Source organism: Scyliorhinus canicula, chromosome 8 (assembly GCF_902713615.1).
Source record: "Scyliorhinus canicula chromosome 8, sScyCan1.1, whole genome shotgun sequence".
Classification (NCBI taxonomy): Eukaryota; Metazoa; Chordata; class Chondrichthyes; order Carcharhiniformes; family Scyliorhinidae; genus Scyliorhinus; species Scyliorhinus canicula.
Window position 1 is genome coordinate 157,035,355 of NC_052153.1, and position 26,605 is coordinate 157,061,959.

Sequence of the window (26,605 nt, forward strand, 5' to 3'; positions counted from 1 at the left end):
TGATGTCGCTGATACTTACCATTTCAAGCATCAAGTAGAGAACTGATTGCATTCTTAACTCTGTACGGGTGCAAAGCAGGCAACATTTGGATTTCTACCATTGCATAAGCACCTAAATTCCTTTCCATTGAAGTAAAACAATTTACCCATTTTACACTCCTCCTGAACTTCCAGGTTCCACCCAACCTGTAAGCATTCTTAAGAATGTGCAAAATCTAAAACCCACTTTAGATTTGAATTGTGGTACACCCCATTAGTCTGTGTCCCTGGACATTGGCTCCCTCCACCACTGGCATATCATTGTTACAGGGTGTTCTATTGAAAGAATAGAGCTTTTTCAAAGAGCAGCAGACACAATGGAAGTTCCCTAGATTTTGAGCAAGCACAAATGAAGGAGTGGTAACAGATGTCCAAGTCAGGACGTTGCGTGACTTGAAGGAGAACTTGGAGGTGCTCGTACTCCCATGCATCTGCTGCCCTTATCCTTCTAGATTATGGAGATCATAGCTGAGAGATGCTGCTAAAATGTAACAACAGGATGGGATCAACACCGAATGAAAATCATTGGAAAAAGGTGAATGCTGAGAGACATGTTCAGAATAAAAGCAGCGGAAGATAAATGATGTGGCAGCCCATTCATTCAAGCACCTCCCCTGTCTCGAATCATCAGAAATACTTTTTTAATGGAGGTGGAGAAATGAGCCTTGGATGAGAAGTGTGGAAATGTGCGTGGTTTTCTGAGAAACAATAAAAGTAGCAAAGCTTCTAGTACATACCATACTCAGTCAAATTCTGCCTCTCGTCTTGCCTCTGGACGAAGGTTGCAATGTGATCTGGAGCCAAGTGGCCCTAGAGGAATCCAAACTGAGCTTCAGCGAACAGGTTATATGTGATAGGTACTACTTCAGAACACTGCTGAAAACATCACTGTGCAGATGATTGAGGGTGGGCTAATGGCCTGGTTACTGCATGTTGGATTCGTCCTGCTTTTCGTGGACAGGACCTATCTGGGAAACTTTCCACATTGTCGGGCAGATTTTTTGCTCTTTATGAGTTGTAACCATCACTAGCAAGGTCAGCATTTTGTTGTCCATCTTACTGCCCTTGAGAAGGAGGTGGTGAGCCGCCATCTTGTATTGCTGCATTCCATCTAGTGTAGATACACGCACACTTGTTTGATAGTACAGAACTTGAAAATTGCTGAAAAAAGAAACATGTAGTAAAGTGCAAGACAAAAAGCTTTGACAACATGGGCGGGATTCTCCGACACCCCGCCGGGTCGGAGAATCGCTGGGTGTCGGCGTCAATCCTGCCCCCGCCGTCCTCCAAATTCTCCCGCCGCCCAAAAACGGAGAATGGCGGTTCAGTGGGCCCCGGGGCTGCCCGAATTCTCTGGCCCGTGATGGGCCGAAGTCCCGCCTGTTCGTTGCCAGTCCCGCTGGCTTGAATTAGAGTAGGTCCGTTATCGGCAGGACCTGACGGCGCGGGCGGGCTCCTGGGCTCTGGGGGGGGCACGGGGGGGATCTGACCCCAGGAGGTGCCTCCACGGTGGCCTGGCCCGCGATCGGGGCTCACCGATCCACGGGTGGGCCTGTGCCGTGGGGGCACTCTATCCTTCTGCACCGGAGGCTGTGGTCCTCCGCTGTTCACGGTGTGGAAGCGAAACCCTCTGCACATGCATGGGGATGACGTCAGCACGCGCTGGCGCTCCCGCATATGCGCTGACCCCCGCTGGCCGGTGGAGGTCATTCGGCGCCAGTTGGCGTGGCACCAAGCCCCTTTCCCGCCGGGCGGCGGGGCGCAAACCACTCCAGGGTGGGCCTAGCCCCTGAAGGTGCGGAGGATTGCGCACCTTTGGGGCGGCCCGACACCGGAGTGGTTCACGCCACTCCATCCCGCCGGGTAAGGTGAATCCCGCTCCATATATTTACTTCAGCAGTACACCCACAGTGATGTTCGGAAGGGAGTTCCAGGTTTTTGGCCCAAAGACAGCGAAGAAATGGAAATATAGTTTCAAGTCAGGATGGTGAGTGGCGTGGAGGGAAACTTGCAGGTAGTGGTGTTCCCATGAGTCTGCTGCAATTCTCCTTCAAGATGGTAGAGGTAGCAGGTTTGGAAGGTGCTGTTGAAGGGGTCTTGGTGAGTTGCTGCAGTACATCTTGTATATGGTACATAGAGTTAACACTGTGAGTCAGTGGTGGATTGTTTGAGGTGGTTTATGGGGTGTGGATCAAGCGGGCTGTTTTCTCCTCGATGATTTTGAACTGAGTGTACTTGGAGCTGCACTAATCCAGACCAGTGGAGAGTATTCCATCATACTCTTGGCTCGTACTTAGCTGCTGGTCAGGTTTGGGGCAGTCAGCAGTTTGTATTGACCACTGACCCATTTTGTAGCCAAAACACCTATGTGCCAGTGTTCTAGCTCTCTGGAACAGCTTGGCTAGAGACACAGCTATCTCAGCAGCACAAATCTTCAGCATGACTATCAGGAGGTTGTTGAGGCCCATAGCCTACCCAATGTGCCATTGTTTTATCATCTAGAGTGAACCAAATCAGCTTCTATGATGGCGGGGTTCTCAAGAGGATGTTGTAATGGATCTTCCTCTATGCAATTCTCACCGAAGATGCAAACACTTCAGCCTTTCCTTTTGCATTTGCATGCTGGCCTTCATCATTATTGGCCTTCATCATTATTAAGGGTGTTCATAAAATGTTGTCCTCCCGTTAGTTGTTTAATTGTTCAGCACCTTTCATGAGATCTGACCTGTTGATTGTCTAATCCATCAATTGAACCAAAGGAACATGAAGAATGGGAGTGTGGGGCGAGAGAGGCACATTTTACCCTGAGAGAGAGGACAGGGTTTACTGCTCTCAAATTCACGCCCAAAGTTAACAGATCCTTTGCAGGTCTGTCAAATTGTGCCGCTGGAGATTCCCATCTCAAGTGGGACCAGAATATCCTGCCCAGAATGTTATCCTCCATGTGGTCAAAGTGGAAGTGCAGAGTGCAGATCATCGAGGCAACCCAATCATCTAAATCAGGGTTTCGAGCCATGAAACCCCTAGTGACCTCTGAAGTGCATCTCATAATATCGACAAAACATTGCTCCGAGGCCCACTCTGCCCCCCCAGCTCCAAGACCCGTCCCAGCCTCCTGGCCCCTGCTCCGAGGCCCACTCTGCCCCCCCAGCTCCAAGACCCGTTCCAGCCTCCTGGCCCCTGCTCCGAGGCCCACTCTGCCCCCCCAGCTCCAAGACCTGTCCCAGCCTCCTGGCCCCTGCTCCGAGGCCCACTCTGCCCCCCACCTCCAAGACCCGTCCCAGCCTCCTGGCCCCTGCTCCGAGGCCCACTCTGCCCCCCAGCTCCAAGACCCGTCCTAGTCTCCGGCTCTGGCCCCTGCTCTGAGGCCCACTCTGCCCCCCAGCTCCAAGACCCGTCCCAGCCTCCTGGCCCCTGCTCCGAGGCCCACACTGCCCCCCAGCTCCAAGACCCGACCCAGCCTCCGGCTCTGGTCCCTGCGCCGAGGCCCACTTTGCCCCCCAGCTCCAAGATCAATCCTAGTCTCCGGCTCTGGCCCCTGCTCCGAGGCCCACTCTGCCCCCCAGCTCCAAGACCCGTCCCAGCCTCCGGCTCTGGCCCCTGCTCCGAGGCCCACTCTGCCCCCCAGCTCCAAGACCCGTCCCAGCCTCCGGCTCTGGCCCCTGCTCCGAGGCCCACTCTGCCCCCCAGCTCCAAGACCCGTCCCAGCCTCCGGCTCTGGCCCCTGCTCCGAGGCCCACTCCGCACCCTGCTCCAAGGTCCACCTTGGCCCCTGGCTCTGGCCCCTGCTCCGAGGCTCACTCCAACCCCCTGCTCCGAGACCTACTGCACCCCCCTGCTCCGAGGCCCACTCAGCCCCCCTGCTCCGAGGCCGTCCCGGCCTCTGGCTATGGCCCCCCACTCCGAGGCTCATGCCAGCACTCTGCTCTGGTGCCACTTCGTGTCTGCTCTGAGACCTTTCCGGTCTCCCCTCTTGCACCTGCTCTGTTGCTTTGCCCCGTGTTTTGACACCACTCCAAGAACTGCCTCGGCCCCCACACTGCCCCCCCCCCCACGACCCCCTGACCTCCCTACCAGCACGGCCACCCCCCCGCTCCGATGCTCCCCCCCCCCCTCCCCCCCGCCACCACCACTCCGAGGCCCGCTGTTCCCATCACTCCGCTGTCCATGCTCGGCCAATCAGAAGCATAGAATTCCTGTAGTGTAGAAGGAACCATTCGGCCCATCTTGTGTGCAGCGATCCTCTGAACAAACACCCTACCTGGGCCCACTCCTCCATCTTATCCCAGTAACCCCACCTAACCTGCACATCCCTAGACACGAAGGGGGCAATTTAGCATGGCCAATCCACCTAACCTGCACTTCTTTGGACTGTGGGAGAAAATAGTAGCACCCGGAGGAAACCCACGCTGACACGGGGAGAAAGTGCAAATTCCACCCAGTCACCCAAGGCTGGAATTGAACCCGGGTCCCTGGTACTGTGAGGCAGCTATGCTAGCCACTATGCCACCATGCTGCCCCGAGAGGCCGGGCTCTGATTGCTTAAGCAACCCTCCAGCATTTAATAAAAATGTCAATTTTCCTTGTTCTGCTGCAGACTCCCTGGGAGGTTCCTGGGAACCCGTGGGGTTCCGCGGACCCCAATCTATTAACCCCTGATCTAAATGAAGGACATCCAGAGAGGGGGGGGTAATGTTAGGAAGTCAAATAAATTAAATTACTTACCAAAATAAGAGAGGTGTGGAGGGAAGGATATAGGATGCGGTCAATAACAAGCTTAAAGGAGCTTTTAAAACTTGGCCAAGGTTCATGTCCAACCCAAGCTGATAAATCTAGTTGCACAATAAGTGCTTACCTGATGGAGACTCAACAGGGAAATGCAGCAGCACACCCTAGTACTGTTATTATTCCGCAGGATTACCCATAAACCACATAAAATGTGAGATGCAATGCATATGTGGCGAAAAAATGTATCGGCATATGAATAGCAAAGGGATAGTAAAAGGACGAGTGGGGCCATTTCGAGACCAAAAACAGGGGGCTGGATTCTACCATTTTGAGACAGAGTGCTGACGCCGGCGTGGGAACGTTGGCGTTTTATGACCGTCTGGTGGGGGGCTGGCAGGCACACAACGTAACTGCGGATACGGCCGGAGAATTGCCGGGACCGTGGCCGCACATGCGGCGGCGGCCTGCAGCGGCGGCGCAGTGCAACATGGCATCGGCTGCGTGCGGACCCGTCCTGCCAAATAGTGACCCCTTTTGGCCAGGCTCGCCGCCTCCCACCACTGCCTCCAGCCCCTGCCAAAACCCCCCCTGCCCGCGGATCAGCTCTCCCCCCAACTGCGGTGGTGCTGGACTTAATCCGCAGCCGCCACACCGAGTTCCTGGAAAAGAATAGCACACGCGACCAACGCCGTCTGGAACTCAGCCCATACTCTAGGATGGTGTACTCCTAGAGTATGCCATCTGGAGGGGGCGGGGCATTGCAAAAGCGGCGCTGCCCCAATTTTGCCGCAAACGTGGATTCTCCAGCCGATCGCTAAACGTGATTTCGGTGTCGGAGACTGGAGAATCCCACCCAGGATTTACACATGGGGGCAGAGGGCATAGCTGAGGTATTAAGTGAATACTTTGCATCTGTCTTTGCCAAGAAAGAAAATGTTACCCAGGGCATGGTGAAAGAGGATGTAATTCAGGGACTGGGGCGGGATTCTCCCGAAACTCTGCGATGGCCCGACGCCGGCGTAAAAAGCGGCGCAAACCACTCCGCCGTCGGGCCGACCGGAAGTTGCGGAATCCTCCGCACTTCCGGGGGCTAGGCCGGTCCCGGAGAGGTTCGCGCTATGCCAACTGGCGCGAGTTAGCGCATGCACAGACTGGCAGGCGTATTCTAGCGCATGCGCAGAGGGATGTCTTCTCCGCGCCGGCTATGGCGGAGCCCTACAGAGGCTGGCGCGGAAGGAAGGAGTGCCCCCATGGCACAGACCTGCCTGCAGATTGGTGGGCCCTGATCGCAGGCTAGGCACCGTGGCCCCCCCCCCACACACCCGGGGCCGGATCCCCCCGCGGCTCCCCGAGGACAGTACCAGCCAGCCTACCAGCCAGGTCCTGCCGTGTGGGACCATGTCCAATCCACGCCGGCGGGACTGGCCGGAAACCGACAGCCGCTCGGCCCATCGGGGCCCGGAGAATAGTGGCAGCCCCCGACCAGCGCAGTGTGATCCCTGCCCCCGCCCAAATACCAGCGGCGGAGAATACGGCAGTCGCCATCGGAACGGCAGGGCGGGATTCACGCCGCCCCTCGGTTCTCTGAGAAGTGTTTAACATTGAAAAGGAGGAAGTATTGGATAGGTTAACTGTTCTTTAAGTTGATAAGGTACCAGGACGGGGGGAGATGCATCCAAGACCAATGCAGGGAGTGAGAATGGAAATTACACGGGCAGGCATGGCCATAACTTTTCAGTTTTTCCTAAGACTCAGTAGTGGTTTCAGAGGATTTGGGAATTGCAATATTACACCCTTGTTCAATTAAAGGGCTGAGGATTCTCCCAGCAACCACAGGCAAATCAATTTAACTTTACTGCTGGGCAAACCTCCAGAAACGATAATTGGGACAAAATTAACAGCCACATGGACAAATGCATATTAATTAAGGTCAGCCAGCATGGATTACTAAAGGAAAAATCATGTTTAACAAACTTCTGTAGTGTTTTGATGAGGTAACAGAGAGATTTGATGAGAGGAACACCTTTGGCATGCGATACATGGACTTCCACACAACTGTTTGGGCAATGTTATACTTCATAGACTAAAAGGGACAGGAGAAATATTGACACATAAGTTGCATAAGACAAATGGGAATGGTTATTGGGTGAATGGATGTCTTTCATGCTGGAGAAAGGTTTGTAGTGGATTTCCCCAGGATTCAGTATTGGAATCCTTGCCTTTCTTGATATATATTAATGATCTTGGTATAGAGAGCACAATTTCAAAGTTTGGGGATGATACAAAACATGAAAGCATTATGGGGCGGAATTCTCCCCTACCCGGTGGGGTGGGCCGTACCGACGCCCAAGAGTGGCGTGAACCACTCCGGCACGGAGGGAAAGAGTGCCCCCACAGCACGGCCCACCCGTGGATCGGTGGGCCCCGATCGCGGGCCAGGCCACAGTGCCCCCCCCTCCACGGGGCCAGATCCGCCCGCGTCCCCCCCCCCGAGGACTCTGCAGCCACCCGCAGGGCCAGGTCCCGCCAGTATGGAGCTGGTGTATTTTACGCCGACGGGACCCGGCAAAAACGGGCGGCCACTCGGCCCATCGCGGGCCGCAGAATCGCCGGGGGGGGGGGCACTGCCAACGGTCCCCGACCGGCGCGCGCGATTCCCGCCCCCAACGATTCACATCGCCCCCCCCCCAGCGATTCTCCGGCCTAGCGGGGGCTTGGAGAATCCCGCCCATGAGCTGTGAGAACAGTTCAGGACAACAAAAGGATACAAGCAAATTACTGCGGATGCTGGAATCTGGCAGCATCTGTAGGGAGAGAAAAGAGCTAACGTTTTGAGTCCAAATGCCGGGAACCCATCGAGTCTTGGCACTTTCCCTGATTGCATAGAGTTGATGCACTCCATGATTTTGCCCAGCCCTAGCGGTGTTTCCAGCACCTGTTTTTTGTCCTCCCGCATCACCGGTATGCCCAGCCTAATGAGGAACTGTTCCAGCCCAGAGGCCCCCTCAGGGGTCTCAGAGGTGTATAGCCCTCAGGAAACGTTTGTAAAGGCCTTATTGACCTTGTTTGGGTCCACTACCATCCTACCATTACTGTCCCTGATCTGGACTTTCACTTTTGTGGCAGCCTATTTTCTTAGCTGGTGTGCCAGTATGCAGCTGGCTTTGTCTCCATGTTCGTAAAAGGCAGAGCTGGTGGTCTGCCCTCCATATGGAGAGCAGGTCAAATTCCACCTGCAGCTTTTTCCTTTCCACCAGCAGTTCCACGGTTGGGGCTGTGGGGTACAACAAATCCACCTCCAATATGGAGTCAATCAGCTGCTGCTTGGTTTCCCTTTCCTTCCTGTCCCTAAGGGCCCTGATTTCCTCCTGATCACCGTCTTCAGTGCCTCCCAGAACTTGCAGGACACATAGTCTTTGATGGCTTGGGGTATCTTAGTGTTGTATTCCTTATCGGCGAGGAGAGCTGCATCCAGCTTCCATGGTCCCGTCCCTTCTCCAACCACACGTCAATGTAGTGTGGCGCGTAGCCAGAGATACTAATGGCAGAGTATTCCGCCTTTGTTACTCCTAGAAGTACCCTCTTTCCTGCCACAAAAAAAGTCCATCCGTGAGTAGGCCTTCAGCACGTGGGAGAAGGAGAATTATTTTTGTTCCGGGTGGTGGAACTTCCACAGGACTACCACCACCCTCTCCCCCCCCCCCCCCCCCCCCCCCCCGCCACTGTCCCCCCCCCCCCCCCCCCCCCCCCCCCCCATCTGCTCCATAAAGGTGTTCAGTTCACGCGCCATGCCTGACACGTTACCTGTCCTGGAGTTGGCCTTGGCTAACATCGGGTCTTGTGCACAGTTAAAGACCCCACCCCCTTGATTAGGCAGTGGGAGTCCAGGTCCAGGATTTCGGCCATCAATGTTTTGACGAACTTCAAGTCATAAGACCATAAGACACAGGAGCAGAACTAGGCAACTCGGCCCATCGAGTCTGCTCCGCCATTCAATCATCCTAGTGCAGGGCGTACATATTTACCAAAACTACCGAAGCCTCTCCAGGGTCCCGCTAACCTTAATAATCGTCCACCTGGTTCCGTCACTGTGCCTGTTGCCATAAATTAAACTGTCCTGCTAACTTATATGGCCACACACCCTCATCCTGGTATTGAAACATGAGTGAAACCTTTGTCCCCAAAGCCCCTCCTTATCCTCTGTCAGTCCCTCCCTCTCAAATGTGTTTCCTGTAAGATGGCAACATCCACCCTCAGATTCTTGGGATGGGCGAGGACTCTGGATCTCTTCACCACCCCGTTGAGGTCCCTCACATTCCATGTAACTATGCGGATGAGGGGACGGGGAGTCTGACCCCCCCCCCCTTCCTGTGGGGTTAACCATACTCACCTTGTGGGCCCGGCCCTGTCCGATCAGGCCTGCCTTCATTCTCGGGCCATTCAAAATATCCGGCAACTGCTTCCCCTTTCTCTTCATCTCCACGTGTAGCCCGTTGCAACCAGTGTACTACTCCTTCCCCCTCATGTTTCCCTCTTCCTAGATCCCTCCCACCTTTCTTGGCTCTACCCCCTCCACACTCCTGACCTCCGCTTCTTATGCCCTTTGTCCAGCGCTTGGCCAGGTCCACCCCAATGTCGTGGTACAAGCGGATGGGATGTCCCGCCCACTTGCACCGTTTGTACTTTTGGCCCATCTCAGGATCCACTCCTTATCTTGGTATTTGTGGAACTCCACAATCATCGACTGTGGCGGTTCCCCGGCACTGAGCTGCTGTTGAAGTGACCTATGGGTGCGGTCCACCTCTGGGGGCTTGGCAACTAGTTTCCCGACCATCTCTGGGATGTATTCCGTGGGACATCTCCCCTCCATGCCCTCGGGCAGCCCCACGATTCTCAAGTTCTGGCAGTGAGACCTGGGGCTGGATTCTCCGTCCCGCCGCGCCACATTTCTGTTTCATCCCACCGGCCGGTCAATGGAGTTTCCCATTATGGGGCAGCCCCACATCGCTGGGAAACCCCTGGGCTGCCGGCAAAATGGAGCATCCCGACGGCGGAGAATCCAGCCTCAGTTCCATTGATCGTTTTTTTCCGTTAGGCCCTTCTGCGTCTTGATCAAACTCGCCACTTGGGTCTCCAGTCATGCGACCCGGTCCACTTGGTCTGTGGTATGAGGTGGATTTCTCCAGGTCTCCAATTTTATATTCCTGGGCCTTCAGCCGCCACTCCATTTTGGTCATCGCCTTCTCCACCGCTGTCTCGGCGGCTGCCAGGAGATCTCTTTTCTGCTCCTCTCTGTGTCTGAGTGGATGGATGGATTTGTTTATGGTCGTGTCAGGTACAGTGAAATGTATTTTTCTGCGAGCAGATCAAACAGGTGTCTCTGGAGTTCGGTGGTGATAAAGCCCATGAGTTTGTCTATTAATGTCTGGGTCTGTGCTGAGAAATGTGCAGTCGGCCCTCCCCGTTTCCATGCCACCTCATGTGGCTGCTGGTTCCGAGGTCGAGGTTTCCATCCCCTCATTACTTGTTGGATTGCTTGGTGGGCAGCTGGCTCATTCCCATTTTCCTCTTTATGGTTTCCTCTTCGACGTGGGCTGTGGGGATTAGGCTGAGGGTGGAGTGGCTGTGTTCTGGATCATTTTGGTGCCCGTTTGATGGGGTTAAAAGGTTGTTTTCACAGTTTTCATATGGGAGCCACCTTGCGTGCGACCACTCAGCTCCTGGCCACCAGCGGAAGTCATCGAACTTTTAAAAGTCACAGGTTTGGCCACAGTGTATTTCATCCAGGTGTGCGTGGTGCATTTTAGGAAGGATGTGAAGGCATTTGAAAGGGTGCAGGACAGTTTCATGAGAATGGTTCCAAGGATGAGGAGCTCCAGTTATGAAGATAGATTGGAGACGGTGGGGCTCTTGTCCTTGGGAAAGGGAGGCTAAGAGGAGATCTGGTGGAGGAAGTAAAAGTCATGAAGGGTCTGGTCAGAGTTGATAGGAAAAACCTCCCACTTGTTAAAGGGTCAAGAATGAGAGGGGATGGAATTAAAGTAACAGTGATCTGAGGAAAAACCTCTTCAGACAGGGAGTGGCCATGGTCTGGAATGCTCTGCCAGAGAATGTGGTGGAGGCAGGTTCAACTGAAGCATTCAAAAGACTTAAAAAGGAAGAATATGCATGGTTACGGTGAGAAGGCAGAAGTGGAACAAGGGACATTGATCATTTGGAGAGCTGGTGCTGACATGATCGGCCAAATGGCCTTCTTCTGAGCCATAAACCTGTGATTCCGTGATAACACGATGAAAAAATGGAATATAAATATGTACATTAAATATAAAATAGTCTTTTGAGAACATTCAAAGCATGAATAAGACAAACATTTAAAAATGAGGAAAAATTGGAACATCTTCGTTCCATTCAATAAGCATAGCACATCCCCATGAAAAATTGTGGCATCCAGATTTTAGTCATATGCCATAAATCAATTGAATAGCATTATTAGACTAACATCAGTAGCACATACAGCTATTGGCAACTTTAAAAATGTACAGTGTTTGATCATTCTGAATTCATTAGGTTATCGTAATAAATATAAATATGATACACATTATTATATTTTGAAATATAATTTATCAGTCTGCCATTTGTCATCGACAGCTGGATTATTCTTCTCCCAAAGAGAATGCAGGAGATGTGAAAACTGAGTTATGAAATTTGCACAACGTTTACATTTTAACAAAAATTTTCATTTTATTATTGTAACATAAAGACAATGCAAACTGGATGTCTCTAGCCAAACAGGATGGCATAGAAATGAGTATATGTTGTGCCTGTTTGTCAGGTATAACAGCAGAGCACACTCATTTAGCAATGAGACAGCCTGCGCATGACAGGTCCCAATGCCTCATTCATTTAAGCATCCCCCGGAACATTCCAACTCCCAGAACGTTCCAACTCCTCAACCATGACAGACCTGAGGAATTCTGCCAGTGAGACAGGTGCACCAGAATTTATTTCTCTCATCAGTGAACTTCCCATGGGATGGGCAACGAGCAGCGGCCCATCCCAATTTTGTAGATGAGTTCTGACAACCAACGTCTCTTGATTCTCGGGTCTCTTGCGGTGGCCGCATGTTCCCTCTGCGACACTGGATAAGGTTTTTGTCCCCCCCCCCCCCCCCCCCTCAATGGGGCTAGCACAGGGGCAGGCGAACACAATAATTGTCACCATCATCAGTACGCCTGTCACCAGGCCATTTTTCTCTTCAGAGGATTGTGGCCAGGTGCGGCACGTAGCCAATTAAAGGGTTGAAATGACAGTGTAAGACCTATCGTCAGAAGCTAACTGGAACCTTCCAGTTGACCTTGGTGCCTCTCACACTCAGAAACTAGGCTAGCTGCCTGAAGAAGGCCTCCCCGTGGCTGAATGGGAGACCAGAGCTCCGGGCAGGCTTTTAAGGCCTTCTTTATCTGTCTGCCCTCAGCTGTGGCAACAGGCCACTGTGTGGAGGGGCTCTTCCTCCTCTATGGTTGCCTGGCTACTGAGGCCAGTTTTAATTTTAAAGTTTCAAAATGTGCCAAGAGGGCACCTCAAAATGGAACCCACCCCCCTCTCTCGCTCTCTTACCCGAACTGCAAACTTCATCTCCCTTTAAGCTGGAGAGCCTCCTGCTGGTCCTCCAACATCCAGACCCAACCTGCCACTCTTAATTGGAGGCCGAGACCACTCGCTGCCCACTAACTGACCAATTTGGAGTAAATCATTGACGGGTGAATTTTCGTCACATATTGTGGGGCTGTGACCCCCATTTCACCCATCATTGGGGTCCAAACCCAACTTCCTGCCCACTGAGTCTGGACCTGAAAAACTGCGAGGATTAATTCCTAGCCTTGCACCTCATCTTTGGGTACTGATTGTCAACCAAGAATTCATTTAAAACAATATGCTTTAGCTAAAAGATATGATGAAGCTTTGATCACAGCCGAGAAGAAAAAAAAGCTTTTAAAGTAGCTACCACGTGCTTACGTTAGCACAACGAACATTCAGTCTGGCTTCATGCATGATGTCTTTTGAACATTACACAGCCATTAAATCAGTTCATGGCTCGAGCTGAGCAAATGCATTATGAGAATTGTATGTTGACCCCCCTCTATCAGAAGTAATACAGCACAGAGAATAGTAGAATAGGCTCTCGGGATTTGTTTCTAGAAAGCGTGTTCTGACATATTTATCCTTTCAACACTGCAAACTACATTAACTCTATATGTACGCTGTTTGGTCATTAACTCCAATTGCTCGAGGGTAATTGTTTAAAGAGTGGATTGTTAAAGTAGGGAGCAATCCGGTGCCTAATGTGTACGAATAGATGCTATATGGGAGATATTCAATAAGTAGAGCTTCCAAGAGCCAGCAATATTTCAGGAAATATTGAATGCAAGAGAGCACAACCCAAATTCTGTCCCTGAAGAATAGCCACAGTGACAGCATGGTGGCAAAGTGGTTAGCACAGCTGCCTCACAGCACCAGGGACCCGGGTTCAATTCTGGCCTCGGGTGACTATCTGTGTGGAGGTTGCACTTTCTCCCCGTGTCTGCGTGGGTTTCCTCCGGGTGCTCTGGTTTCCTACCTACTTTGTTGTTCAATTTGCACTTCCATATATCAATCTTGATGGAGCTTGACCTTAAAGAGTGCTCAGCATTCTCACATCTGTTTGAACATTGTACTTAATGCCTCACTTTAGTTGAATTGTAGGAAGGAATAATGAACTTCAGTTTCTTTAGAATACTTTGGCCCACATTTTAGTCCCTTGACAAAGTGGAATAGCTCATTTATTCTCGAAATTGATATGTTCCTGCTTCGGGCCAATTGTGAAAGCCGCTAACTCCCTTTTGGGACTATGCTCATTTTGCACTAAGGAGTCTGCCTGTATTGGGCCTCAAATCCAGAATGTGTAAAAATGTTGGAATTTGTCTTCTGGCCAATGCAATCAATTGATTTTACAGGCATTCTGGATTTTTAAAATGTAAAAGAGTTCTCTCCACTCCTGTTGCAATGTTGGGCTCCAGTGGCGAGCAGGCATCCTTGGCACCTAGCACTGTCATGGTACAGGTGCCGAAAAATACATCAGACAATGTACATCTGCCATTTAGATATTTTTTAACAAGAGATGTTCGATAAATGGATTGGCATATTGTATGGAATAGGTGTCGCTCGGTGGAGAAATGGGAGGGGCATGATGAAACACATCCCTGATCCACTGCCCTCTGTTACCGACCAGATCCACAGAGGGAGGCTGAGAATTCTCTTTCACTATGTTCAGGAAATGGACTGGTGAAAATGGGTAAAATGAAGATGGAGATGAAAAGATGGGTTGAATAGAGTCGGTTTGTTCTCACTGGAATGACGGAGGTTGAGGGGCGACCTGATAGAGGTCTGCAAAATTATGAGGGGCATAGACAGAGTGGATAGTCAGAGGTTTTTCTCCAGGGTAGAGGGGTCAATTACTAGGGGGCATAGGTTTAAGGTGTGAGGGGCAAGGTTTAGAGGAGAGGTACGAGGCAAGTGTTTTTACACAGAGGGTAGTGGGTGCCTGGAATTCGCTGCTGGAGGAGGTGGTGGAAGCAGGGACGATAGTGACGTTTAAGGGGCATCTTGACAAATACATAAATAGGATGGGAATAGAGGGATATGGACCCCGGAAGTGCAGAAGATTTTAGTTTAGACGGGCAGCATGGTCGGCACAGGCTTGGAGGGCCGAAGGGCCTGTTCCTGTGCTGTACTTTTCTTTGTTCTTTCTTTGTTCTTTGAAATAGCACAGGCTAGCAAAATAAAATGGGATTAAAGAGTTGGCATTGAAAGCAGAACCAGACCGTTCAGAGCTGAAGAGCTTGCACTTTTGTAGCTATTCTGGTTCTCAAATATTGTTTGCTCTTCCACAAAGCTTGCAATGTGATTTCGCAGACCCCTGATGGAAGATTCACATTGGTCATTCCGCATCAGAAGAGAAACTGCAGCTTTTCCATCATTTATCCAACCGAGATCAGCATCTCTGAGCTGACCCTGGGACATTTCAATGACTTACAGGTAATTATGGTCCACAAAGAATTCAGGCTGGATTACAATTGTGTGTAATGTAACACATCACATAATACTTTAGCACGTGTGTAATTCATTTTTTTTAATTATGATTTTAAAAGCATTATGAAAAGCTTGCTGCTGAATCCTGCAAAATCTGAAGAACCTTTATAAATATTTTCATTAGCTTTTTCAAAATTTTTCTGATACATAAATTACATTACACAAATTTAGTTAACATTTAACAATCTTTCCTCAACCCAAAAACAATTAATTAATTAACTAACTACCCCCTCCCAATTGACTGAGATTAATTTCTTAAAGTGAGATATAAATGGCGACATTCTTACAGGGAACAGATCAGTCCGAGGAGGAGTCGTTGAGGAGTCTTGTAGCTGTGGGGAAAAAGCTGCTCCTATGTCTGGATGTGCAGGTCATCAGCCTTCTGTACATTCCGCCTGATGGAAGGGACTGGAAGAAGGCATTGTCTGGGTGGGAGGGGTCTCTGATAATGCTGTCTGTATTCCTAAGGCAGAGGGAGATGTATATAGAATCAATGTGGGGGTGGCAAGCTTGTGTGATGCGTTGGGCTGAGTTCACCACACTCTGCAGTTTCTTGCGATCTTGGGCCGAGCAGTTGCCATACCAAGCTGTAACGCAGTTGGATAGGATGTTCTCTATCGCACATCTGTCGAAGTTTGTAAAAGTCGATGCAGAAATGCCGAATTTCTTTAGCTTCCGTAGGAAGTAGAGACATTGCTGGGCATTCTTGACTGTTGCATCAACGTGAGTGGACCAGGACAGACTGTTGGCGATGGTGACCCCCAGGAACTTAAAGCTATCAACCATCTCCACTTCAGAGCCATTGATACAGATGGGAGTGTGTGTCATGCTACACTTCCTGAAGTCGATGATCAGTTCCTTGTCCTTTCCAACATTTAGAGAGAGGTTGTTTTTGGTACACCATGCAACCAAGTGATTTATCTCCCTCCTGTAGTCTGATTCGTCGTTATTTGACATATGGCCCACCACAGTCGTATCATCCGTAAACTTATAGATTGAGTTGGAGTTAAATCTTGCCACACAGTCATGTGTGTATAGCGAGTACAGTAGAGGACTGAGCACACATCCTTGCGGGACTCTGAAGTTGAGGATTATTGTGGAGGAGGTGCTGATGCCTATCCTGATAGATTGCGGTCTGTTGGTGAGGAAGTCGAGGATCCAGCTATAGAGCGAGGGGTCAAGTTCAAGATTGCGGAGTTTGGTTATTAGTCTTGTCCAGATAATGGTGTGGAAGGCAGAGCTGTAGTCGATGAACAGCAGTCTGACGTAGGTGTCCTTGTTGTCGAGATGTTTGAGTGTTGATTGTAGAGCCAGGGAGATAGCATCTGCTGTGGACCGGTTGTGGTGATAGGCAAACTGCAGGGGATCGAGACCGTCTGGGAGGCTGGCAGTGATCCGTCTCATGACTAGCTTCTCAAAGCATTCCATGATAACAGATGTCAGGGTCGGTAGTCGTTGCGGTTGTTCTTCTTTGGTACTAGTATTATGGTGGTTTTCTTGAAGGAGCTGGGGTCCTCAGAGCGGAGGAGTGAGGTGGTGAAGATATCTGTGAGTACACTTAATCCCTCAATTCCCTCAATCCTGGCCTGTAAAAGCATGGGTACAACCATTAAAATCCAGTTTGATGCTAACTGCGTGAAGTTACCAGTCTCACTGTAGAGGTTACAGAGATGATTGCAGCTGCAGAAAACTCTATTTCTTAGCCACTAACTCAACCCCTCTCACTGGCAAATTGCCAGAGGCCCAACTATGGCGTCCATAGACTGACTTACATTAACATAATTGTCTGTGCTCACTGACCTACATTAACATCATTGTCCGTGCTCACTGACCTACATTAATATCATTGTCTGTGCTCACTGACCTACATTAACATCATTGTCTGTGCTCACTGACCTATATTAACATCATTGTCTGTGCTCACTGACCCACATTAACATAATTGTCTGTGCTCACTGACCCACATTAATATCATTGTCCGTGCTCACTGACCTACATTAATATCATTGTCCGTGCTCACTGACCCACATTAATATCATTGTCTGTGCTCACTGACCTACATTAATATCATTGTCTGTGCTCACTGACCCACATTAATATCATTGTCTGTGCTCCCTGACCTACATTAATATCATTGTCTGTGCTCACTGACCCACATTAATATCATTGTCTGTGCTCACTGACCTACATTAATATCATTGTCTGTGCTCACTGACCTACATTAATATCATTGTCTGTGCTCACTGACCCACATTAACATCATTGTCCGTGCTCACTGACCCACATTAATATCATTGTCCGTGCTCACTGACCTACATTAATATCATTGTCTGTGCTCACTGACCTACATTAGCATCATTGTCTGTGCTCACTGACCTACATTAATATCATTGTCTGTGCTCACTGACCTACATTAATATCATTGTCTGTGCTCACTGACCTACATTAATATCATTGTCCATGCTCACTGACCTACATTAACATCATTGTCCGTGCTCACTGACCTACATTAATATCATTGTCCGTGTTCACTGACCTACATTAATATCATTGTCTGTGCTCCCTGACCTACATTAATATCATTGTCTGTGCTCACTGACCCACATTAATATCATTGTCTGTGCTCACTGACCTACATTAATATCATTGTCTGTGCTCACTGACCCACATTAATATCATTGTCCATGCTCACTGACCTACATTAATATCATTGTCTGTGCTCACTGACCTACATTAACATCATTGTCTGTGCTCACTGACCTACATTAATATCATTGTCTGTGCTCACTGACCCACATTAATATCATTGTCTGTGCTCACTGACCCACATTAATATCATTGTCTGTGCTCACTGACCCACATTAATATCATTGTCTGTGCTCACTGACCCACATTAATATCATTGTCTGTGCTCACTGACCTACATTAACATCATTGTCTGTGCTCACTGACCCACATTAATATCATTGTCTGTGCTCACTGACCTACATTAATATCATTGTCCGTGCTCACTGACCTACATTAATATCATTGTCCGTGCTCACTGACCCACATTAATATCATTGTCCGTGCTCACTGACCTACATTAACATCATTGTCTGTGCTCACTGACCTACATTAATATCATTGTCTGTGCTCACTGACCTACATTAATATCATTGTCTGTGCTCACTGACCCACATTAATATCATTGTCTGTGCTCACTGACCCACATTAGCATCATTGTCCGTGCTCACTGACCTACATTAACATCATTGTCTGTGCTCCCTGACCCACATTAATATCATTGTCCGTGCTCACTGACCTACATTAATATCATTGTCTGTGCTCACTGACCCACATTAATATCATTGTCTGTGCTCACTGACCCACATTAATATCATTGTCTGTGCTCACTGACCTACATTAACATCATTGTCTGTGCTCCCTGACCTACATTAATATCATTGTCTGTGCTCCCTGACCTACATTAATATCATTGTCTGTGCTCACTGACCCACATTAACATCATTGTCTGTGCTCACTGACCCACATTAACATCATTGTCTGTGCTCACTGACCTACATTAACATCATTGTCTGTGCTCACTGACCCACATTAATATCATTGTCTGTGCTCACTGACCCACATTAACATCATTGTCTGTGCTCACTGACCTACATTAACATCATTGTCCGTGCTCACTGACCTACATTAATATCATTGTCTGTGCTCACTGACCCACATTAACATCATTGTCCGTGCTCCCTGACCTACATTAATATCATTGTCCGTGCTCACTGACCCACATTAATATCATTGTCTGTGCTCACTGACCCACATTAACATCATTGTCTGTGCTCACTGACCCACATTAGCATCATTGTCTGTGCTCACTGACCCACATTAGCATCATTGTCTGTGCTCACTGACCCACATTAACATCATTGTCCGTGCTCACTGACCTACATTAACATCATTGTCCGTGCTCACTGACCCACATTAATATCATTGTCTGTGCTCCCTGACCTACATTAGCATCATTGTCTGTGCTCACTGACCCACATTAGCATCATTGTCTGTGCTCACTGACCCACATTAACATCATTGTCCGTGCTCACTGACCCACATTAGCATCATTGTCTGTGCTCACTGACCCACATTAACATCATTGTCCGTGCTCACTGACCCACATTAATATCATTGTCCGTGCTCACTGACCTACATTAACATCATTGTCTGTGCTCCCTGACCTACATTAATATCATTGTCTGTGCTCACTGACCTACATTAATATCATTGTCTGTGCTCACTGACCTACATTAGCATCATTGTCTGTGCTCACTGACCTACATTAGCATCATTGTCCGTGCTCACTGACCCACATTAGCATCATTGTCTGTGCTCACTGACCCACATTAACATCATTGTCCGTGCTCACTGACCCACATTAATATCATTGTCCGTGCTCACTGACCTACATTAACATCATTGTCTGTGCTCCCTGACCTACATTAATATCATTGTCTGTGCTCACTGACCTACATTAATATCATTGTCTGTGCTCACTGACCTACATTAGCATCATTGTCTGTGCTCACTGACCTACATTAGCATCATTGTCCGTGCTCACTGACCCACATTAGCATCATTGTCTGTGCTCACTGACCCACATTAGCATCATTGTCTGTGCTCACTGACCTACATTAGCATCATTGTCCGTGCTCACTGACCCACATTAGCATCATTGTCTGTGCTCACTGACCCACATTAGCATCATTGTCTGTGCTCACTGACCTACATTAGCATCATTGTCCGTGCTCACTGACCCACATTAGCATCATTGTCTGTGCTCACTGACCCACATTAGCATCATTGTCTGTGCTCACTGACCCACATTAACATCATTGTCTGTGCTCACTGACCCACATTAGCATCATTGTCTGTGCTCACTGACCCACATTAATATCATTGTCCGTGCTCACTGACCTACATTAACATCATTGTCCGTGCTCACTGACCCACATTAACATCATTGTCCGTGCTCACTGACCTACATTAATATCATTGTCTGTGCTCACTGACCTACATTAACATCATTGTCCGTGCTCACTGACCCACATTAACATCATTGTCCGTGCTCACTGACCCACATTAATATCATTGTCTGTGCTCACTGACCTACATTAACATCATTGTCTGTGCTCACTGACCTACATTAATATCATTGTCCGTGCTCACTGACCTACATTAGCATCATTTTTCATGCTCCCTGACACAATTTTTAAACTCTGATCCTTGTTTTCAATTCTCTCCTCTGTCTTGCCCTCATTATCTCTGTAGCCACCTACAGACCCACAATCCTCCGACTCATGCCCGATGTTAATTGCTCCACAATTGGCAGCAGTGCTTTCAGCTGGCTCTGGAATTCCCTTCATGAACCTCCCCACCTTTCTTTCCTTTTTTAAAATGCTACCTGAAACCTTCCTTTTTGACCATACCTTTGGTCATCTGTCTTTAGATTTTCCTTATGTCGTTGAGTGTTCTGATGCTCCTGCAAAGTGCGTGGAGGTGTTTATCTTTTTTGTTGAAATAGGAAATGAAAATGTGATGCCAGTTAATGTTTTCCTGATGCTGGTTTTAAGGCATTAAGTTGGGATAGAACAGAGATCATTGAAGTGAGAGCAGCTATAATCTGTTTACACCTGACTATACTTCACCTCACTTCCTTGTAGCTGATACTCAATGAAAAAAGTTGAAAATGCTTAATTTCTCAATTGATGAACCCATACAGAAAAATAAGCAAATTGGAGATGATTCAGCAAATTTCCCTGTATGAGTATTTGGGGATTATTGTGACCTTCACAAAATAATTGTTGATTGTATGTACTAAAATAAGCCTATGTCATAAATCTGCAATGTATTAATTTTGTACAAGTATAGTCAACTCTCAGCAGCTTCATGTAACTTGTTGCCTGGTTTCACCAATCATAGCTCTATTAATTGCAATATACATTACATATTCCCTTAGATAGGGATACATTGTTAATCTCCACTGCCACACACACCAGGATTCAGCTCCTTGTCATGTTGAAGGTAGCTACGGAAAGTGACAAGGAACCATTAGGTTTTATATTCCTTGCCTTTTCCTCCAAGATAGCCAGATATACAGTATTGACAAAGAAAATAAAAATAAGAAGTTTGAATCAAAATAAATTTATTTTACACTACTAACTTTGATTAGGTTCGCACTCTTTAATGAGTAACAGGTACTAAACTAATAATACTGAATCTGTAGTACAGTAATCAATATTGTATCTAACTAATAAATTACACTATGACTTGACCTCATGCTATAGCTCTACAATCAATTCTCACTCTGTCCTCCTCAGCTTCTCATCATGTTCTCTTCAGCTTCTCCCAGAATTCCTAGAGTTGCTGTCTTTTACACAATGAATTGGTAACGCCATCTAGCGTTTGCTTTATACATAGTTTCAGAAGTTAACCCTTTACTACACTGGCACAAGATGGGGCGTTTCTCCAATATGGAGCCCAAGTGTTCGCGCCGTCGTGGACGCCGTCGCATTTCATGACGGCGTGAACCGGGCCCGGGTACGACAGATTCTGGCCCCATAGGGGGCCAGCACGGCACTGGAGCGGTGTGAAACCTCCTTTCCCGACACCAAATCGGCGCCGCGCCAACCCGCGCATGCGCAGTTGGGCCGTGCCAACCTGCGCATGCGCGGGGGAATTCTTAAGTGCGACGGCCCTGACTCAACATGGCGTTGGTGTTAGGGGCTGGCCACGCCAGAAAGTAGGCCCGATGGGGGGGGGGAGAGGATGGCCTGCCGATCGGTGGGCCCCGATCGCGGGCCAAACCCCGTTGGAGGTCCCCCCTGGTGAAGGAGCCCCCCTCAGGCCGCCCCCCGACCGTTCCCACAGAGTTCCCGCCGGCAGCAACCAGCGGTGAATGGCGCCGGCGGGACTCTGTTGGATCCGGGCGGTCGCTCGGCCCATGCGGGCCGGAGAATCGGCGGCCCCTCCGATTCCAGTGGCCGGCGCCGCGCCAAACGCGCCGGTGCAAATGGCGCCGATTCTCCGCGCCTCAGAGAATCGCGCGCCAGCTAAGTGGCACGGTTGCGGCGATTCTCCGGCCTGGTGTGGGGATCCGAGAATCGCCCCTGTAATATGCATTAGGTGCAGTGACATTCGCTGGCCAGTGAAAACGGTTTTCTGTTTATGTGAATTTTCGAGCATACGTAAAACACTGGCTGACTGTGAAACAAAATAATTGAAACTTTAATCTGCGAGAAGCCAAAGCGGAGTGACACAACCCCCTGGAGGTGGGCTCGGATCACTTCGATAAATTGAAATCAAGCAATTTGACATCTGAATTATACTTCACAGCCTACCTTGATGCAAAGCCAACAACTGCTTCATGTTTCTGTGAGCTGTATAGTATAACTGGAATAGCAAAGACAGCTGTTTCAATACAGATAAAGTCTTCACTTTGCTACCGTCCCTATTCCCATGGCAACCTACCTGTTAATGTTCAACAGATTGAATACAAACCTCCTGCAGGATTATCACGCATCCCATGACAATGATGACGGCTGGAACATGTTTCCAAGTTGTACACAGTGGACTAATACGTGCAGATTGATTTAAGTAATTCCACATCTACCCCTCACCCGAAGAGAGACTTTGTATGTCTTTAGAACAAATTAAAGGTGGGTCCATTTAATCAAAAATAAACATCAACCAACATTGTTACGAATAGGGGGCGGGATTCTACGACCCCCGCCAGGTCAGAGAATCGCCGGGGGGACGGCATGAACCCACCCCCGCCGGCTACTGAATTCTCCGGCGGCGGAGTTTTGGCGGGGGCGGGAATCGCGCGCGCAGTTCGGCGGTCGCTGGCAGCGCCCTCCCCAGCAATTCTCCAGCCTGCGATGGGCTGATTGCCCGCCCGTTTTCAGCGGGTCCTGGTTCCACAGGCGGCCTGCAGAGTCCTCGGGAGGGGCGCGGGGGGATCTGGCCCGCGATCGTGGCCGCTGTCAACCTCCGCCATGGCCGGTGCGGAGAAGAAGAAGAACCCCCCTGCGCATGTGCTGGAATGATGCCAGCACACGCTGGCACTCCCGCGCATGCGCCAACTCGCGCCGGCCGGTGGAGGCCCTTCGGCGCTGGTTGGCACGCCGGAGTGGCCCGCTCCGCTGGTTCGTGAAGAATGCTGTTCGCCTCCTAGTCCCAGGGAAGTATAAGGAATATCAGAGCTTTAACATGCTTCTACATACATTGTCCATTTAATTCCAAAATAGATTGAAGGTGGGAGTCTAGAGGATAACTAATTAGCATTTCTACCGGGATACAAGACCCATGCAATTCACATTGCCATGGAAATGGATTTTGAGAGGCGAAGAGTCCTTGGGAAGCCAATTTATGGTTGGATGATTTCACAAAAATATCACTGAACCTCCCAAACAGGGTCATTCTGCAAGAATCTGAGAGAAAAGAGCAGAGAGATAGAGGTAGCATATCTCTACTGTTCACCACACAAACATTCTGCTAGGAGCCGGCGCTCAAATTGAAGGGACCGAGGTTGTGGGTTGAAACCAAGCGTAAGAGTTCTGTTTTGGCTAGAGGGAGGGATAACCCACATCATGGAAGTTTGGGGATTAGAAGTCATCCGACTGGAAAAGGAAACAGGGAGCGGGATTCTCTCAGCCCAGGCCGGGCCGGAGAATCGCCGAGCCGGGCACGAATCACGTGACGCCGCCCAGACCCCGGTCCGCCGGAGAGCCGAGAATCGGCGCCGGCGCGATCAGGGTGACGCCGGTCAGGGGCCACTCTACCCGGCGGGACCTCGGCGTGGATGTATCTGGGGGTGTTCTGGTGGGGGGGGGAGGGGGTCCAATCCTGGGGGGGCCTCCGCTGTGGCCTGGCCCGTGATCGGGGCCTACCGATCGGCGGGCCAGCCTCTCGGGCTGGGAACTCTTTTGTTCCGTGCTGGCCACTGTAGCCCTACGCCATGTTGCGTCGGGGCCGGCAAGGATAAGGGAGCCACTGCGCATGCTCGCATTGGTGCCGGCCCCACTGTGCATGCGCAGACCCGCAGCGCCCATCTGATGCTAGCATCGGCAGCTGGAGCGGCGCGGGTCGCTCGAGTGCCATGTAATCACTTCTCCTGAGGGCATGTTGACGCCGCCGTGAAACACAACAGCGTTTACGACGGCGTCAACACTTAGCCTCAGGATCAGAGAATCCCGCCCAGGAGCTACGAACCACTCCTGGAGAATGAAATGTCAACTCAAAGGACTGATTAAATTATAAGTCACGGCAGAGCGATTTTCAGTCATTTCTCATGTTAAATGGGAGATATTGTATGCAGTTTAGAGCATCAGTTGCCGACTGGAATAGTGTTTTGGGCACTGTTACTTTTAGTTTGTGTGCTTTAAACGTGAAATTGTGTTCGATGATCCTTCCAGCCCTTCACTGCAAATTCAAGTTTTGGTTACAATTTACATTTACATTCAAGCTAAACTGACATAGCCAATGTCTTTACCTTCTGTCAACTGCGGTCCTTAGTAGATTATTATGTTCTGCTTTGTCATATATCCCGTATCGAGTACCACCCATGGATGAGCTGTATGGATTTCTTTGTGTTATCTGCATTAGATACCTGCTCAAAGCTGCGCTGGAGCAACTGATTTTGTGCAACTTCTGGGAGGGAACAGACTGGACCCCAGCAGGATGTATCCAGTGGCTGACATTTGCTACTCTTTCAGTGGACCAGGTGAGAGGGATTGATTCCATAAATTCACCAGCCACAGGTGGGTTAACAGGATGCTTTCACTTTAAACATATGTACTTCCATGTCTGGCAGGACATCCTCTGTCTATGACCTTGTTGCAGTTGATTAATTAGTACCCCTGTGTTGAACTTTTGTGATATTTGATGGAATTTTCAGAGCGATCATGAAAGAACAATTGAGTGGGACAGTTGGTTAACTCCTTCAGAGACTTTCCTTCTGTGCTGTGGTTCAATAATGTTGACGTTTTAAATTCAATTTTGTCTTATCCCAGGTAAACTTTTCTGTCAGAATTTTCTTTCTTGTTAATTTATGCTTGCTGAGGTACGAGGGAGAACTTTGATCGATTGACTCGATCAAATAACTTTGTTGCACTGCCTAAAACATTAGCGACTAAATTTTAATCCAATTCTCACACATTTGTTGCTGATTCATTTGTTTAAAGTTGATGGCATCGACAGGGAGTGGTGCTGCACATGGCAAAGGCCTTGGTTCTGACTTTGTCTTGGTCAGACTTGTTCTCAAACATGGGTTCTGCAGCCACCAACCCTCTTGATCCGGAGACTGTCAGAGAGATGGAGCAGATGCAAAACAGAAGAGGGAAAGCTGTTCGCTGAGGGAAAAAGAGGTCAGGGTGCAAGTGTTCTGATGGTAATTTCCACCCACGGTTTCTCAGGAGCATTTCTCTTATCTGAACCTAACCCAGACGCTGTGTATGCATTGACTCCATATTACAAAAGGAAATCTACCACGTCTTGTTGGCAGATCTTCAGCCTCTGCCAGTGAAGGTCACTGTCTCCCTGAATTTCCTTACATCAGGATCTATCCAAGCTGAAGCAGGCGACATCTGTAGCATCTCCTAGTTCACTGTCCGCTGTTGAATAAGGGGGGGGGGGGGGGGGGGGGGGGGGTAACTGATGTTTTTTGTGACAGGAGATGGGAGCATATTGTTTTCACTTTGTTGACTTTGCCACACTATTGGGCTTTCCCAGGGTAGCTTGCCTTTGTGCAGATGTGGCTTTGCAGGGATGCAACCAAACATATGCAGCCAGATTCTCCATTCCTGAGACTAAGTGTTGATGCCAGGCAGGATTAGTGTAGTTCTACGACAGCAAAACTGGTGCCACAACTGGACCACTCAGGGGCTGGCACCGGCACCACGTGGAACACAATCGATTCCAATGGAAAACGGTGTCGGCCGAGATCGAAATTCGCACTCGAGAGGCTGACAAGCTGCAGCCGCGTATTAGCACTCCACTCCCCACATACACTCATCCCAGCCAATCAGATGGCACTGGAGCACGTCCTTCCCGTTGATGGGTCAGTTGGGGTCAGGGGGTACCTAGGGTGGGTGCCCGGGGGGGGGGGCACCCATACGACCCATGGCACTAAATTCACAGTGGGCAGTCAGCGGCGTGCCCAGCTGCAAGTCTGCCTTGCAGGCTGGGCCATTGGTATTCCGTGCCCGTCCACTTTGACCCCACAGCCCAACTCCTGGCCACCCATCGCTACTCCCCCCCCCCCCCCCCCCCCCCCCCCCTCCCCCTTCCAGGCCTTAGCAGAATCCCCCTGGCAAGCAGCATAACTGTTGGCACACTATGGTGATGTTGGACACTTCCCGTTCCCCCTCTCTCCCCCTCATCAGCCACAGCACCTGCTTCACAATTTTTGAAAGCACAAGTGAACCTCGCCATCGGGAATTCCCCTGGTGGAGGCGGTGGATCGCGGAGGCTTCGGAGTATAACAGGTCAGGCCCGCTAATGATATGTCAGCGCTGTTTACTGTACGTGCGGAGTGGAATACATTGACGCCGCTGTCGAAGCACTGGAGGAATGAGATTTGGTGTGAACCTGGCGGCCGCCACGATTTTGGCGTCAAAACCGATTCGCCGCCCAATCGCGTTTCGCGATTCCGGCATCA

General features: G+C 49.6%; 1 protein-coding gene across 1 annotated transcript in view; it reads left to right on the plus strand.

Annotated features, from left to right (window-relative positions):
• Nucleotides 1-26,605, plus strand: part of LOC119970620 (corticotropin releasing hormone binding protein) — a 47,783-nt gene that overhangs the window by 13,454 nt on the left and 7,724 nt on the right. Inside the window, exons 5-6 of the mRNA XM_038805538.1 lie at nt 14,699-14,841; nt 24,553-24,670. Coding sequence (XP_038661466.1) covers nt 14,699-14,841; nt 24,553-24,670 — 261 coding nt within the window. The remainder of the gene's footprint in view (nt 1-14,698; nt 14,842-24,552; nt 24,671-26,605) is intronic.